This window comes from Theropithecus gelada, chromosome 20 (genome assembly GCF_003255815.1).
Source record: "Theropithecus gelada isolate Dixy chromosome 20, Tgel_1.0, whole genome shotgun sequence".
Lineage (NCBI taxonomy): Eukaryota > Metazoa > Chordata > Mammalia > Primates > Cercopithecidae > Theropithecus > Theropithecus gelada.
Window position 1 is genome coordinate 48,651,657 of NC_037688.1, and position 16,986 is coordinate 48,668,642.

Consider the following 16,986-nt stretch of genomic DNA (forward strand, 5'->3'; position numbering starts at 1 on the left):
AGTTACTGGCAGCTTGAAGCCTGAGATGTGAAGGCATAGAGGTGGTCACCGTCAGTGGGTGGGACCTGGGCTGCAGTTGACAGTGGCCCTTGATAGGGCAGGAGGGGCGGGTGCCAGGGGCTGGACTAGTCCAGAAAAATCCCCTGCCTTGGAGGATTCCAGGAAAACACTCTGCCCTCCTCCCCCTCCGCGTTTGTGGTCAGTCATGCTTCAGAGCCTTTGGGGGCCCAGCTCAGCTCCTGACTTCCGGAGAGCCTTGGGACACCCACACCGCCTCCAGCCCGGCCTGTGGCCAAGGCCCTTGGCTGGGCTAGCTCTAGTCTTTGGGGGGCCTGAAGGCTTATCCCTGGGAGGCTGGGCCACAGCAGCTGGAGGGTTTCGTAGTCTCTGGAGGACTCAGTTATCTCCAGAAGGCAGGATGGCCTCTGTGTCTAGCCATCAAGGGCTAAGCAGGGTCTGGCTGGGACAGTCACCTTCTGGACCTCCCCTCCACAGGGCTCTCTCTCCACAGGGTGCCTTTCCAGGGCTGGCAGGGCTCCACACCCCATACGTTTCTCAGTCTACATGGATTAGGGCATGGCTTGTGGACCTCTGTTCATGGGTTGGGGCTGGCCCTTGGGTGCGTTTAGTGCCGCCTTTATGGGAGTTTTTACAACTTTGAAGGCACTGCTAACATTGAAAAATCAGGTGGTTTCATATTAAAATGGGGCTTCCCAGCTTGCATTGAACAGGAACTCTCAGCTGTGGCTGAGTGGCAGTTGCTCCCTCTGCCACAACATAGGCTCATGGGTCACCCGAGTCCCCACCACTCCTTGCTGCCTCCTGCCAAGCTGTCCACTCACTTGAGTTTCCTGCCCAGCCCCAGAACCATCTCAGCTTCCAGTCAGTGCTGTGCAGCCTCTTGTCGAACTGTTTCCCTGCTTCTTCCCTTGGCCCTGTGTCCTCTAAAGCCCTCAGAAGCATCCACAGATGCCCAGGGTCAGGGGTGAAGAGGGCTCCAAGAGCTTCCAACCTGACTTTCCTCAAGGAACGGGACCTCCTGATGGCCTTGAAGCTTCTCGCCTCTGTGGCCGGTTCTTGCAGATGGAGAGACCCTATCTGCCTGGTGTTCACCCCCTGCCCCAATCCTGTGCCCTGGTCTTACACAGGTCCCCACTTACCCAGAGGCTCAAGGGAAGCTTTTAGGAGTCCCCTCTCAGTTTATCCAACATTGCCTTGTATGGCTTCAAGGTGCCACCGCCTTTAGAACCTGGTTACCAGCAGCCTGCACACAGCGGGGGAGCTAGGGAGTGTGGGGATGGGAGTGGGGGTGGGGTCGAAGGATCCTAACTCTCCCACCTGGGTGATAGGGACAGATCCAGGGGACCCAGCCTGCTTTGAACTGGCACAATGGCAGAATGTTTGGGTTGGTGGGAAGGGGCCTGAGGGGGAGGGATGGGCTGGAGGGGAGGACAGAGGAGAAGCCTTGCAGCTGCTCTTTGTAGCAAGCACACCCTGGTGCTTCCCCTCTGTGCTAATCACAGGAGTCCTGGGAGAGCTGGTGGGGCTTATCCGGAGGCTGAAGCTGCTCGTTCCTCCCAGTTGGTACTGAGGTTGTCTTCTAGCTTCTGGGACTTGGCTGAGGGACAGTGGCAGATCTGGGCCTTAGACCTTCTATAACTTGATGCCTGGGACAGAACCCAGGACCTGGGTCAGAGTCAGAGCCCTTCCCAGTGGCAGGCCCAGATTCCAGCAGGAGAGGTGCCGACAATACCTCTTACCACCTCTGGCCCTCTGCCTAGCTGGCAGGGCTCACGTACCATGTTCCGGACCTAGACCCCACTTAGCTCTCTTTACACGGCCTGGGGTCAGGCCCATGCCAACACTTGGACAACCTTTGGGGCTGGGTGCCGTGACCCCATTTCTTGGCCCGTGCTATGGCAGACAGGATGCCCCCGCCTGGCAGAGTTGTCCAGATGGCTCTGCCTGAGGCAAGGAAGACTGGCCTGACCTGTCAGAGGAGCCAGCCCTGCCCTCCCTGACTTCCTGCCCCCTCAGTCCCAGCTCCTGAGTCAGTGACTGGCTGGCTGGGACGATGGAATGGGGGTGAGGGAGGCTGAGCACTAGACCTCCTCAGGCGGTTGGCTCAGCACACAGGTGAGCCTCTGATGCCATGAGGTGGTCCCTGGCCTGTTTCCGCCTTCTCATAAGGGCAGCAGAGGGGCCACAGGAGACCTGCCCAGCCTACTTGCCCTCAGCTTCTGTCCTGGGACTTGTTTCCACTCTTCCCAGCCTGTGCCCCCAGCAGCCAATGTGATCCCTGCTCAGTGCCAGTCTTGTCCTATCCTCTTTCTATTTTTATTTTTTGAGACAAGGTTTTCCTGTGTTGCCCAAGCTGGAGCAGGGTGATGCGATTTTTTTTTTTTTTTTTTTTTGAGATGCAATCTCACTCTGCGGCCGAGGCTGGAGTGCAGTGGTGCAATCTCCGCTCACTGCAACCTCTGCCTCCTGGGTTCAAGTGATTCTCCTGCGCCAGCCTCCTGAGTAGCTAGGATTACAGGTGCATGCCACCATGCTCAGCTCATTTTTGGATTTTTAGTAGAGATGAGTTTTCACCGTGTTGGCTAGGCTGGTCTCAAACTCCTGACCTAAAGTGATCCACCCGCCTCGGCCTCCCAAAGTGCTGGGATTACAGGTGTGAGCCACCATGCCCGGCCAGTAATGTGATCTTGACTCACTGCAGCCTCAAACTCCTGGGCTCAAGTGACCCTCCTGCCTCAGCCTCCCTAGCAGCTGGGACCACAGGTGTGCACTACCACACCAGGCTAACATTTAATTTTGTTTTTTGAGATGGAGTCTCACTCTGTCACTCAGGCTAGAATGCAGTGGTGCCATCTCGGCTCACTGAAAACTCCACCTCCCAGGTTCAAGCGGTTCTCCTGCCTGAGCCTCCCAAGTAGCTGGGATTACAGATGCACACTACCACACCTGGCCAACTTTTGTATTTTTAGTAGAGCCAAGGTTTCATCATGTGGCCCAGCTGGTCTCAAACTCCTGACCTCCAGTGACCCACTTGCCTCGGCCTCCCAAAGTGCTGGGATTATAGGTGTGAGCCAGCATACTTGGCTAATTTTTTAATTTTTAATTTTTTTGAAAAGCCACGGTCTCATGATGGTGCCCAGGCTGGTCACAGTGTTGACCTACTAGGCTCAAGTAATCCTCCCACCTCAGCCTCCCAAAGTGCTGGAATCACAGACATGAGCCACTGTGCCCGGCCTAGCCTCTTTTGCTTGAAATGCACTGTTACCTTTTCATTGCTCGTCCACTGGAGGCAGAACTCCCCCTCCCTACATGCACCAGGCCCCTTCCCATCTAGCCTCCACCTGCCCATCCTGAGCCTCAACCCTCACCCACACTCTCCAGGCTGCCAGGCACATTGTCCATCTTGTTCCTTAAACAGGCCATGAACCCACATGCCACAGGACCTTTGCACAGGCTGTGTTCTCTCTGAAACTCTCTTCCTGTGAGGTGTTTGATTTCTGCATGATCTTGGGATCGCAGGGAACACCCTCTCCCCGGCTGCTGAGGCCCAGTCCCCCTGTTCTGTCACTGTGTGTCCTCGGTGAACCTTCCCCTCACGTGTTTGTCTATGGGATTGTGTCTGTCTGCCTCTTGTGCTAGGCTGTGAGCACCTTGAGGACAGAGGCAGAGTCTGTTACACTCATCTCTGGGCATACCTACATGCAGGTCGAGCCGAGGACCAGGCATAGACTGGCTCATCAAAGGAGTGAATGACTGTGAACGAATGAATGAGTGAAAGCCCTGTCAAAGCTGCTGGAGGGACTTGCTTCTGCCCCAGTGGAGCCAGTGTCAGTCTGGAGGGCACTCCAGGCCATGCACCACCTTGGTCCCCTGCCCTTCGCCACCACAAGCAGTGATCAGGCCGGGTTGCAAAGGGCATTGCTGAGCCCGGCTCACCCTGCTGGGCCCTCAGTAATTAGGGGCCTGTGTTACTCACAGGTGACCAGCCGAAGGCACTCCAGGAAGTCATGGAGACACCCAGGGCCCCACCCAGCTTCCCAGCCACTCTGTGGCTTCTGGAAGGTGGGGGAGGGGAGGTGGGCGGCACTGCTTAGTGGTCAGCTGGCAGGAGGGGATGGGTGGACAGTGGAGGGGGCTGGGCCCTTTGTCACCGGGGTGAGGGATAGAGGCAGCTGCCACAGCTGGGTGACCTCTGACCCTGGAAACACAGTGGGGACAGGGTTCTGTTTGAGGGTGTCAGTGTCTGGGTTGGGGGGTCCAGGCCTGCAGGTCCCAGAAACAAGAAACCAAGACCAAGTGCAGTGGTTCATGCCTATAATCCTGGCACTTTGGGAGGATCACTTGAGGCCAGGAGTTTGAGACCAGCCTCGGGAACATAGTGAGACCTTGTTTCTACAAAAATAGAGGTAAAAATAGCCAGGCATGGTGGTGCACACCCATAGTCCCAGCCACTCTGGAGGCTGAGTGGGAGCATTGCTTGAGCCCAGGAGGTTGAGGCTGCAGTGAGCAATGATTGTGCCACTGCACTCCAGCCTGGGTAACAGAGGGAGACCCTGTTTCTAAAAAAAAAAAAAAAAAAAAAGCCAAGATCAGGAGCAAGAAACACAGGAAGGCATCTGTCAGAGTCCTTCCAGGCCCCCGCTCCCCTCAGAAGGCCCTCGAGTGGGAAGCAGCTCTTACAGGGCTGAGGGGCTGTGCAGGGGTCTCTGAAGGGCCCCGGGAGGGAGGCATAAAGCCCCAGCCAGTGCCAGACAGTTGGCCAAGGCTGAGCTGGACATAGAGTGGCAGGGGCTCTGGGGGCTTCCAGCCTGCCCACTCTATTCCCAGCCTCCACCCCGTCCTGCTCCCACCTCGAGGCCAGAGAAGGCCTGGGGGCATCCTGCGGGCAGGATCAGCCAGGGTGGCAGGCCTGGGGTGGGCAGAGAAGCCCAGCGGCCGAAGGAGCCCCTTCTCCTGGGCACCTGGCTCAGATTTGGACACAGGAACTTTAACTCAGCGTGGAGGGGTCTCTGAGCTTCCAAGATATCATTGAGGCCCAGGAAACGTGGGGTAACTGAGTAGAGGGCCCCAAACCTTAGTGCAGATTCGGAACTGCAGGGCTGTCTGCACTGCTCCTGGATGCTGCCCGTCCACAGGCAGTGCCGAGTGGGGACGGGGGTTTCCTTGCCTCTGGCATCACCTCTCCACCTTCCCTGGCAATACTGGCCTGATGTCTGGGCTGTCGGAGGTGGGAGGGGGACAGAATGCATGTGGGGTCTTCTTGGAGGAAGAGCTGGGGCTGAGATCGGGCCCAAGTTCCCCTGTGCCCACTCCAGTCCTGGAGTGACGCAGGTGTGCAGGTGGAGGGCCAGGGGAGGAGCAGCTGGGGTGTGGGCGTGTGTTGGGCATGTGGGAAGCTCAGGGAGAGGAGGGGGTTCCTGGGGACCAGGCTGAACATGGCTGGATGGCCAAGTGGCTCCCAGTCGCTGTGGTGCCTGTCCTGGGCTCCTACATGGGGTCACGAAGCTGGCAGCCCTCCCACTGCCCTGACCCGCCATCCTGCCTTCTCTTCCCCAGGTGTCTCATGCCTCTGCTGGACCCTGACTCTGGGCTCCTGGTCCTGGCAGGAAAGGTGAGTGAGAAGCTGGGGCTCCCACCTACATCCACACCCTGGAGTCCAGCCCCTGGCCTTCCCCGAGAAAGAGGAGGAACTAGAACAGGGCCTCTGTGTCTTCCCCTGTGCAGCCGAGGTGACTGTAGCTCTCTTAGAGCACTGGCCTTCCTGAGAACAAGGCGGAGAATAGAGTGGTGTCAGCACACAGTCAGCACTCCATAAATACTGACATACACCCCCGGTGCTCACTCCATGTGCAACAAGGCTGGGCAAGTGAGGTAGAGTCAGCCTAGGGCTCAGCTCAGCGCCCAGCATGTGGGGGAGCCCCATCTCCAGCCACCGTGATTCTGTGGCTCAGGTCCTTGGGGACCTGTGGAGGAGCTGGTGCCAGCGCTGGGCCCTCCCCAGGGGTACAGTCAGCAAACGGGGCTCAGTTCAGACTCATTTCAGGGCGAGAGGCAGCTGTACTGTTACGAGGTGGTCCCGCAGCAGCCGGCGCTGAGCCCAGGTAAGCCTTGCTTCCTCGCTCCCTCTCCCCTACCCTCCACTCCCCCACCCATCCTGCCTGTTCCCTGTGGTGTCCTCAACAGTGACCCGGTGTGTCCTGGAGAGCGTGCTGCGGGGGGCCGCCCTTGTGCCCCGGCAGGCGCTAGCTGTCATGAGCTGCGAGGTACTCCGTGTCCTGCAGCTGAGCGACACAGCCATCGTGCCCATCGGCTACCACGTGCCCCGCAAGGTGAGGGGGACCTGGGCGAGGGTCTGCGGGGGCTGGGGAGTCGGGGGGCCTGGGCCTCACCGGCTGCCTGCTTGTCTGCGGCCAGTCTGTGGAGTTCCACGAGGACCTGTTCCCGGACACTGCCGGCTGTGTGCCTGCCACCGACCCCCACAGCTGGTGGGCTGGGGACAACCAGCAGGTAGGACGAGAGCCTGGCTCACCTCTCCTGGCCTCCCCAAGCTCCAGGAAGCCCCCTGTGTGGCTGTGTGCCAACTCAGTCTGGCCTGCTGGGTGCCCACCATCCCTACCTAGTCGACCCTCCCATGGGGGCCCTCCTGACCGGGCAGCCCATGCCCCTGTCACCCCACTGCTGGCCTCCATGCAGGTGCAGAAGGTCAGCCTCAACCCTGCCTGCCGGCCCCACCCCAGCTTCACTTCCCGTCTGGTGCCCTCTATGGAGCCCCTCCCTGACACAGCCCAGCCTGCAGTGATGGAGACACCCGTGGGTGATGTAGACGCAAGTGTAAGTACCAGGGTCGCCCCCATCCTCCCTGAGCGACACTGCAGTGGCTGCCCTGAGTGTTCACTGGCCCAACGGCCTTTTTTTTTTTGAGACAGAGTCTCACTCTGTCACCCAAGCTAGAGTGCAATGGCGCGATCTCGGCTCACTGCAACCTCCGCCTCCCAGGTTCAAGTGATTCTCCTGCCTCAGCCACCCGAGTAGCTGGGATTACAGGCGCCCGCCACCACGCCTGGCTAATTTTGTATTTTTAGTAGAGATGGAGTTTCTCCATGTTGGTCAGGCTGGTCTTGAACTCCTGACCTCAGGTGATCCACCCGCCTTGGCCTCCCAAAGTGCCGGGATTACAAGCGTGAGCCACTGCACCTGGCCTAAGTTTTGTTTTTGTTTTTGTTTTTGTTTTTGTTTTTTGAGATGAGTCTCACCCTGTCGTCTAGGCTGGAGTGCAATGGTGCGACATCGGCTCACTGCAACCTCCTCCTCCCAGGTTCAAGTGATTCTCCTGCCTCAGCCTCCGGAGTAGCTGGGATTACAGGCGTGCACCACCATGCCTGGCTAATTTGTATCTTTAATAGAGACGGGTTTTCACCATGTTGGCCAGGCTGGTCTTGAACACCTAACCTCGTGTTCCACCCTCCTTGTCCCTCCAAAGTGCTGGGATTACAGGCATGAGCCACAGCGCCCAGCCAATTTTTATACTTTTTTAGTAGAGTCGGGCTTCACCATGTTGATCAGGCTGGCCTTGAACTCCTGACTTCGTGATCTGTCTGCCTTGGCCTCCCAAACTGCTGGGATTCCAGGCTTAAGCCACCAAGCCCGGCCCCAACCTTCTTTGTCAAGTGTAACAGAGAGAGAGAAACACATGGAGTGTAAAGAAGGAACTTCACAGTGCTTTCTAAATTGGGCAAACACTTAAAAAGCAAGAATTTTCATATAGATCTAGATTTCTGGCTTCTCTTAAAATACTGGCAGATCTAACCCGCTGGGCACACCCTCCTGCAGAGCCGGGAGCCAACAGCTGCCACTTGCTGTCCCCGCGGTCTGAAGCTCAGCTGCTTCCCTGTGTGTCTGCATTTATGCCCATGCCCCCCACCGCTCCTGTCCCATGCCCACAGCGGGGGCTCCTCCCGTCCACAGGGGGCCCAGAGTGGTGACCCTGGAGTCAGCTGGCAGGCACCCCCTCCCTTTGGCCAGCACACCCAGGAGCAGGCTGGCTGACCCCATGCCCCTCCCCAGGAGGGCTTCTCTTCATCTCCCAGTTCACTGACCTCGCCCTCCACGCCCTCCAGCCTGGGGCCCTCACTCTCCAGCACCAGTGGCATCGGGACCAGCCCCAGTCTGAGGTCGCTGCAGAGCCTGCTGGGTAAGGAGGCAGGACGGGGAGCTCACCCCTACCACGGGAGCCCTGTCTGCCCCACTCCCCGTCATCCTCCTCTGTACCCTACCACTGAGCACAGGCCTCATGCAGGGCACCCCCCTCAGCCAGACTCACTGGCAGGGTCATTTGTCCTGGGGGCTGGGGTGTGGCAGCTGAGTCTCACCTGTGAAACAGGAGGGCGGCTGGGGCCACCAGCTTCCGAGCAGCTGAAGCCCTGGGCTCCACCAAGATTCCTCCGAGCCACCATGGAATAGGGTATCATTCCAGGCATTATTCCTGGGCAAGTTGCATCCACTGGATTAGCAGAGGCCTGGGCCTAGGTCCACGCTGCACACCTGCCTGGAGTGAGGGGAGTGGGCAGCCGGGACTCAGAGTGCAGGACAGCGGGGGACGGCATCCTCACACATGGTTCCATGTCCCTGCCACCCGCCAGGCCCCAGTTCCAAGTTCCGCCATGCTCAGGGCACCGTCCTGCACCGAGACAGCCACATCACCAACCTCAAGGGGCTCAACCTCACCACACCTGGTGAGAGTGACGGCTTCTGCGCCAACAAGCTGCGTGTGGCTGTGCCCCTGCTCAGCAGTGGGGGACAGGTGGCTGTGCTTGAGGTGAGGGCCCCACCCCACCAGGGCTGCCCCTCAGTTCCCTGCCAGTGGTAAAGACACAGAGGGCCTTAGCTACCCACATGGCACAGGGAGCACAAACCGTGTGTCAGTCCCCTATCTGCCGGTCCTGTGATCCTCCCAGCCACCTGCCACAGGGCCTGCCACTTTTATCCCCATTTTACAGATGAGGGAGAAGAGACACAGAGAGGTTTAGTGACCTGCCCTGGTCACACAGCTGTGTAAGTGGTGGAGCTGGGATCCGAAGCCAGGCCACCTGAGCCCCAAGCCTGAGCTTTTCCCGCCAGTTCACGCTGCTGCCCCTCACTCTCTGGGGCCTTGTGGTTGGCACTTGGGGCTCAGAGTACAAGGTGGTCAGGGCAGAGAGCTTGGGTCACCCAGCGGTGGGAGCCCCTGCTGCAGAGGGTGGGCTCCCAGACATGCTGCTTGCCCGCAGCCCCTCAGGACTGGCTTTTCTGCCTGGCACTGATGGGCCTTGGGGTGGGGGCACCTCCCACAGCTACGGAAGCCTGGCCGCCTGCCCGACACAGCACTGCCCACGCTGCAGAATGGGGCAGCTGTGACTGATCTGGCCTGGGACCCCTTTGACCCCCATCGCCTCGCTGTGGGTAAGGAGGCTGGATGCCTCGGCTTGAGGGCGGGTCCTGGATCCCAGATGGGGGCTGGGGAGCCCAGAGGTCTTGGGCCCAGCAATGATGAGCCCCTGTCTGTCCTCTGCAGCTGGTGAGGATGCCAGGATCAGACTGTGGCGGGTGCCCCCACAGGGCCTGGAAGAGGTGCTCACCACACCGGAGACTGTGCTCACAGGTCAGGCAGGCTCAGGAATGGGGCTGGGGTGACCAGTGTCTCCCGAGGGCTCTCCATCACCCCTGCCTTCCTCCAGGCCACACGGAGAAGATCTGCTCCCTGCGCTTCCACCCGCTGGCAGCCGATGTGCTAGCCTCGTCCTCCTATGACCTCACTGTTCGCATCTGGGACCTTCAGGCTGGAGTTGATCGGCTGAAGCTGCAAGGCCACCAAGACCAGGTAGGACGGCTGCAGAGATGGGGCCAGCAGTGAGGAGAGGCAGGACCAGCAGTGAGGAGAGGCGGGGCCAGCAGTGAAGAGGGGTGGGGCCAGCAGTGAGGAAAAGGGGGGCACAGCAGTGAGGAGAGGGGGGCCCCAGTGAGGAGAGGCAGGGCCAGCAGTGAGGAGAGAGGGGGCCAGCAGTGAGGAGAGGCAGGAGCAGTGAGGAGGGGTGGGGCCAGCAGTGAAGCAAGGGTGTCTCTCATGTCCCTTCCTGCCCCCAGATCTTCAGCCTGGCCTGGAGTCCTGATGGGCAGCAGCTGGCCACTGTCTGCAAGGATGGGCGTGTGCGGATCTACAGGCCCCGGAGTGGCCCTGAGCCCCTGCAGGTGAGTGCACAGGGGTGGGGAGTGACCTCAGACCTGGTTCAGGGGTCCTGGCTGAGTGTCACGTGATGTGCCTCAACAGGAAGGTCCAGGGCCCAAGGGAGGACGCGGAGCCCGCATTGTCTGGGTGTGTGATGGTCGCTGTCTGCTGGTGTCTGGCTTTGACAGGTGAGGACTCAGGGATCCCCATCCCCAGGCTCCAGCAGCCACCTGTGTCCACCTTCTCCACAATCACATACATTTGTCAGGCTTTCAGAAACCATTCCTGCCCCTCACGGGATGGTTGGGTGGATGGGTAGATCATTGGATGAGTGGGTTAGATGGGTGGATGGATAGGTGGGCAAATGGATGGATGAGTGGATGAATAAATGTGGGCATAGATGGGTGGATGGATGAGTGGGCAGATGGGTGGATGGATGGATGGATGAATGAGGGGGTAGGGGAGAGATGGATGGATGAGTTGTGGGTAAGGGGAGATGGATGCAGGGGAGGGTGAGGGGATAGGGGAGACGGATGGAAGGGTGTTTGGGGGTTAGCGGGGAGATGGATGGAAGGGTGGGTGAGGGGTTGGGGGGAGATAGATGCAGGGGTGCATGAGGGGGTCTGGGGGAGATGGAAGCAGGGGTGGTGACGCACTGAAGGGGAGATGGATGGGTGAGCGATTAGTTGGGGAGAAAAGAGTCAACGGGGGACCCAGAGGCGGAGGGGCAGATTAGGGTGTGGCTGCGCCGGGCCAGGCCAGCGCTTCTGAGGGTCACACTAGGCCTCACCTGCAACCTAGAACAGAGCAGGGGCTACATGGGCACCTTCTCCCTGCCCCAGGCCCCTCCAGCTCTGAAACACCTGCTTCTGCCCCCAAACCCCCTTGCAGCCAAAGTGAGCGCCAGCTGCTCCTGTATGAAGCTGAGGCCCTGGCTGGCGGACCCTTGGCGGTGCTGGGCCTGGACGTGGCTCCCTCAACCCTGCTGCCCAGCTACGACCCAGACACTGGCCTGGTGCTCCTGACCGGCAAGGTGAGCTGGGCTGCAGGGTGGAGTGGCAGGCGAGAGGCGGCACGGGGAAGGCCGGTGTTGCTGGAGGGTCCCCAGTCTGCCTTCTTCCCTGCAGGGTGACACCCGTGTGTTCCTGTACGAGCTGCTCCCCGAGTCCCCTTTCTTCCTGGAGTGCAATAGCTTCACGTCGCCCGACCCCCACAAGGTGAGGCCACCCTGGCGCCTGGTGCCCGATGGGACCACAGGGCTGCCCTGCCCCCTGGTGGCCATGTGGGCAAGTACAGGAGTCTGTGGGTCGGGGTCAGAGTCCTGGGCTGGGGCTGGGCCTGGGGCTGTGCCCAGTGACTGGCAAGAAGAGCTGCTGCTGGAATTATTTAGGAAGTTTGAGAGCGGTTGTCATACTCAACCATTATTAAAAAGTATACCATAGGCTGGGTACGGTGTCCTGGAATCCCAACACTTTGGAAGGCTGAGGCAGGAGGATTGCTTGAGCCCGGGAGTTCGAGACTAGCCTGGGCAACACAGCAAGACCCCATCTCTACAAAACAAACAAAAAATTACAGTAGATAAGGTTAAACCATATGAACCCAAAATATGAACCTAAAAATAAGAATATTAAAAACCAAAGTAATAAACACTCAGTTTATCACTTCTAATTAATTTATCCAATTTTACTGTTATTTGTGCTGAGGTCACACGTTTCTGTGTTGGAGTGCATGGAGGAAATGCAGGATGATGTGCTATGTACATCTCTTCCCAACACCACATTCAGGGAGTGGAGGTGGCATCTAGAAGCTGTCCATGGTGGGAGTTTGTATGCTATGGAAACAGGAAAACACCACAAATCAGGGCTTTCCCTCCAGAGAGCAGGTTGTTCAACATGATCAACACATTACTGTCCAGGGACAGGCCCTAGGCATGGTGGTCCTAAGTGAGGGGTGCTGGCACCCTGGGGAGACTATGTGTCCAGCCATGAGCTCTAGGTCCCAGTGGCAGCTATGACTCCCTTGCTCCCCCAGGGCTTCATCCTGCTGCCTAAGACAGAGTGCGATGTGCGGGAAGTGGAGTTGATGCGGTGCCTGCGGCTGCGCCAATCCTCCCTGGAGCCTGTGGCCTTCCGGCTGCCCCGAGTCCGGGTGAGGGTGGGGACCTGGGACTCCCATGCCCACCGCCTTCTTGCTGCCTAGAGGGAATTTTGGGTCCCGTCCGGCCCTGCTTCCAAACTTCCCCACCCATCGTTCTTTGGGGACACCTACCCCCTTCTGCTGAGATGCTGAAACTCATGGAAGCCCCAGATGGGTGGGAGGGTCCCAGGTCTTGCCCTGTCCTTCCCCAACAGATGCTTGTGTGCCCTGGGCCCCGGTCAGTGTCTGAGGACAGCCCGTTTCTCCCTCTGCAGAAAGAGTTCTTCCAGGATGACGTGTTCCCAGACACAGCTGTGAGCTGGGAGCCGGTGCTCAGTGCTGAGGCCTGGCTGCAAGGCGCTAATGGGCAACCCTGGCTTCTCAGCCTGCAGCCTCCTGACATGAGTCCAGGTGCACTGAGGGACTGGGTGTGGGTAGGAAGCAGGATGGGGGTTGGAGAAAGGGATAGAAGGCCCAGGTTGAAGTTCTGTTCCTGTTGGCACGCCAATTCCTCTGGCCCTTGGGAGGGTGGAGTGGCTGTGTCAATCAGTCTCTGAGCCACCCCTGGAGGGCAGGGCCCGTGGTCTGTGTATTCATCACAGGTCCCCACCCCTAACACACACACACACACATGCACACACTCTGGTGTTTAGGGCAGGGCTTATGCACTGAGGCTGCATTGACTGTTAACACCACCTCTTAGATCTGTACCTCTTAGAAATCCTCTTAGAAATCCCCTAGGTAGGCCGGGCGTGGTGGCTCACGCCTGTAATCTCAGTACTTTGGGAGGCCGAGATGGGCGGATCACGAGATCAGGAGATCGAGACCATCCTAGCTACCACGGTGAAACCCCATCTCTATTAAAAAAAAAAAATTAAAAAAAAAAATTAGCGGGGCATGGTGGCGGACACCTGTAGTCCCAGCTACGTGAGAGGCTGAAGCAGGAGAATGGCGTGAACCCGGGAGGCAGAGCTTTCAGTGAGCCGAGATCGCGCCACTGCACTCCAGCAGCCTGGACGACAGAGTGAGACTCCATCTCAAAAAAAAAAAAAAAAAAAAAATCCCCTAGGTCAGCCAGGCACGGTGGCTCACGCCTGTAATCCCAGCACTTTGGGAGGCCGAGGTGAGTGGATCACCTGAGGTCAGGAGTTTGAGACCAGCCTGGCCAACTTGGTGAAACCCCGTCTCTACTAAAAATACAAAATTAGTCAAGCGTGGTGGTGGGCGCCTGTAATCCCAGCTACTCCAGAGGCGGAAGCAGGAGAATCGCTTGAACCCAGAGGAGGCAGAGGTTGCGGTGAGCTGAGATCACACCATCGCACTCCAGCCTGGGCGACAAGAGCAAAACTCCATCTCAAAAAAAAAAAAAAAAGAAAGAAATCCCCTAGGGCTTGGCACCAAAGAGCCCTCACCAAGTCAACTCTCTGATGCCTGTCCTTGCCCTGTCCCAGTGAGCCAAGCCCCCCGAGAGGCCCCTGCTCGTCGGGCCCCATCCTCGGCACAGTACCTGGAAGAGAAGTCAGACCAGCAAAAGAAGGAGGAGGTAGGCATGGGAGAGAGCAGCCGTGCGGAGGTGACAGAGTCCTGGCTGTGCCTGACCGCGGCCCCTTAGTTCTCCATCCCCAACCCAGACTGGGACGGCAGCCACATATCACATCCCCTTCACACCAGAGCCTGGTGGGAGACCTTCTAGAGCCCTGCCACTGACCATGGGGCATGGGAAGTTGGGGAGGGCAGTGGGAGCCTTGCCCTGGCCAGACCAAACCCAACCCAAGCTGGAGGTTCTGGGCCCAAGTGCTTTTGGGACCCTGGAGTACATTTTGAGCGTTTGAGGCCCGTGCAGAGACGGTAGCCCCTGTATCTGGTGCCACGTGCCACAGTCTGTCAGTCTCTGACTCCCCCCATCTCTTCTTTGTGTCTTTTTCAGTAGAAACCCATCGATTTTGTCAGGGCTGTAATTAAAATGGCTCTTTTGAGGCCTGGCACAGTGGTTTACGTCTGTAATCCTAACACTTTGGGAGCCCAAGGCAGGTGGATTGCTTGAGCTCAGGAGTTTGAGACCACCCCTGGGCAACATGGTGAAACCCCATCTGTACTAAAATCCAAAAATTTAGCCAGGCATGGTGGCGGGCGCCTGTGATCTCAGCTACTCGGGAGGCTGAGGCAGGAGAATCACTTGAACCTGGGAGGCGGAGAGTGCAGTGAGCTGAAATCGCACCATTGTACTCCAGCCTGGGTGACAGAGCAAGACTCCATCTCAAAAAATAAATAAAAATAAAAATGAAATGGCTCTTTTGGCCAGTCATGGTGGCTCACACCTGTAATCCCAGCACTTTGGGAGGCCAAAGCAAGAGGATCTAAGCGATGGAGTTTGAGACCCAGCCTGAGACCAGTGAAACCCCATGTCTACAAAAAATTTTTAAAAATTAACCAGGTGTGGCCAGGCTGTAATCCCAGCACTTTGGGAGGCTGAGGCGGGCGGATCACCTGAGGTCAGGAGTTTGACACCAGACTGACCAACATGGTGAAACCCCGTCTCTACTAAAAACACAAAATTAGCCGGGCATGGTGGTGCGTGCCTGTAATCCCAGCTACTCGGGAGGCTAAGGCAGGAGACTCACTTGAACCCAGGAGGCGGAGGTTGTGGTGAGCCAACATTGCGCCATTGCACTCCAGCCTAGGCAACAAGAACGAAACTCTGTCTCAAAAAAAAATACATAAAAATTAACCAGGTATGGTGTTACACACTTGTAGTCCCAGCTACTTGGGAGACTGAGGCAGGAAAATCGGTTGCACCCAGAAAGTCAAGGCTGCAGCGAGCCATGATTACAGCACTGTACTCCAGCCTGGGTGACAGAGCAAGACCTTGTCTCTCAAAAAAAAAAGGCTGGGCACGGTGACTCACGCCTATAATCCCAGCACTTTGGGAGGCTGAGGCGGGCGGATCATGAGGTCAGGAGATCGAGACCATCCTGGCTAACACGGTGAAACCCCATCTCTACTAAAAATACAGAAAATTAGCCAGGCGAGGTGGCGGGCACCTGTAGTCCCAGCTACTCGGGAGGCTGAGGCAGGAGAATGGTGTGAACCCGGGAGGCGGAGCTTACAGTGAGCCGAGATTCAGCCACTGCACTCCGGCCTGTGTGACAGAGCGAGACTCTGTCTGAAAAAAAAAAAAAAAAAAAAAAAGCCCTTTTCATAGCATTGTCAGGGTTGTTCTTGGAGTGGGAGTAGCAAGTCCTATTCCCTTCCCTACCCTTCTGCTGTCCTCTCTCTCAGCTGCTGAATGCCATGGTGGCAAAACTGGGGAACCGGGAAGACCCGCTCCCCCAGGACTCCTTTGAAGGCGTGGACGAGGACGAGTGGGTGAGTGGCGAGTGGCCTCACTTCCCGGCAGGCAGCACAGTCCCTCGCACACGCCACAGTGCATGCCTCCTCCCTTCCCAGGCCCTCCTGACTCCCTCCCACCTCTTGGTGTTTCACCCCAGGACTAGCCTGCGCCCCCGTCACCTCCACCCCACCTACGCTGCCACCTCCTAGTGCACACCTCACAGCTCATCCTCAAGCTGGAAGATACCTCTCTGGCCCCGGCACATGTCACCCCTGCGCTCCTGGCTTCCCTTGGGCACTTCCACAGCCTCTGGGCCTCTGGCAGCTTCCAGGGACTGTTCTCACCTCTGCTGTCTCTGGGGTCAGCTGCTGCTCATCAGCTGCCCACTAGCATGTAGCCAGGGGTGCAGGGTGGCGGGAGGTCAGTAGCATGTCCCCAGGCAGGCCCTGGGCACCCTGTCTCCCCTGGTCTCACTGCTGACCTGGGCTGGTCCCAGCCTGGGTTGGCCTCATCCAGGATCTTTGGTCACCCCACACTGCCCCATCTTGCCTGCTGTCTCAGTTCTGGTCAAGCGCCTTGGGGGCTGGCCCCCCACCAGGCCTTCTGGAGCAGCACCAGTCTCAGGGCCCTGGGACCAGCTGCCCTGCTTCCCAGGTTTGTAGCCAGGAGAAGGGGGGCATCGCAGAGCTGATGGTCCAATAAGGGGGTGTGAGCCCTGCAGGGACTGGCCCGCACCTGCCCTGGATGTTCTCAGCAATTAAACTTTTTTAAGCCGGTCACCTGTTGTGCTGCTGTGGTCTCTGGGCTGGCTGGAAAGGAAAGGGGACAGGAATGTGGGTGGCAGGGATCTGGCCCTGGGCTTCCCTTTATCTCAGCCTCACTCTGGTACCAAGGCCCAATCAGCTGCGCATTGCTGGGAGTCATTCGCTCACCATTCAGGTTCCTGGCAGTGCTCTGGATGGCGGGATGCTGTAAAGGACAGGCGAGATAAGGCCTTGCAAGGAGCTTCAGCCTCTTACAGCCACCTTATGCAGGGGAGCCGGACTGTCTGCACGCGAGCAGATAGAGTGTGAAGACAGCAGTAAAGAAGAGAAACTGGCTGGGCATGGTGGCTCATGCCTATAACACCAGCACTTTGGGAGGCCAAGGTGGAGGGATCATTTGAGGCCAGGAGTTCAAGACCAGCCTGGCCCACATGGTAAAACCCAGTCTCTACTAAAAATACGAAAAGTAGCCAGGCATAGTAAGCACCTGTAATCCCAGCTACTTAGGAAGCTAAAGCAGGAGAATTGCTTGA

The 16,986-nt window shown here is 58.1% G+C and overlaps 1 protein-coding gene across 7 annotated transcripts in view; it reads left to right on the forward strand.

Annotated features, from left to right (window-relative positions):
- LOC112613925 (coronin-7) overlaps positions 1-16,465 on the forward strand; it is a 64,617-nt gene extending 48,152 nt beyond the window's left edge. For 4 of the 7 annotated variants that reach the window (XM_025369812.1, XM_025369813.1, XM_025369817.1 and 1 more), the window contains 18 exons: positions 5,578-5,632; positions 6,065-6,122; positions 6,205-6,350; positions 6,436-6,528; positions 6,715-6,852; positions 8,086-8,212; positions 8,661-8,836; positions 9,351-9,459; positions 9,572-9,658; positions 9,735-9,877; positions 10,141-10,245; positions 10,325-10,410; positions 11,114-11,255; positions 11,350-11,439; positions 12,254-12,370; positions 12,634-12,769; positions 13,810-13,901; positions 15,638-16,465. In XM_025369812.1, coding sequence (XP_025225597.1) covers positions 5,578-5,632; positions 6,065-6,122; positions 6,205-6,350; positions 6,436-6,528; positions 6,715-6,852; positions 8,086-8,212; positions 8,661-8,836; positions 9,351-9,459; positions 9,572-9,658; positions 9,735-9,877; positions 10,141-10,245; positions 10,325-10,410; positions 11,114-11,255; positions 11,350-11,439; positions 12,254-12,370; positions 12,634-12,769; positions 13,810-13,901; positions 15,638-15,898 — 2,161 coding nt within the window. In that variant the 3' untranslated portion in view covers positions 15,899-16,465. The remainder of the gene's footprint in view (positions 1-5,577; positions 5,633-6,064; positions 6,123-6,204; positions 6,351-6,435; positions 6,529-6,714; positions 6,853-8,085; positions 8,213-8,660; positions 8,837-9,350; positions 9,460-9,571; positions 9,659-9,734; positions 9,878-10,140; positions 10,246-10,324; positions 10,411-11,113; positions 11,256-11,349; positions 11,440-12,253; positions 12,371-12,633; positions 12,770-13,809; positions 13,902-15,637) is intronic. The other 3 variants (XM_025369815.1, XM_025369816.1, XM_025369818.1) reach the window with 1 other exon arrangement.
- Positions 16,466-16,986: the final 521 nt, after the last annotated feature.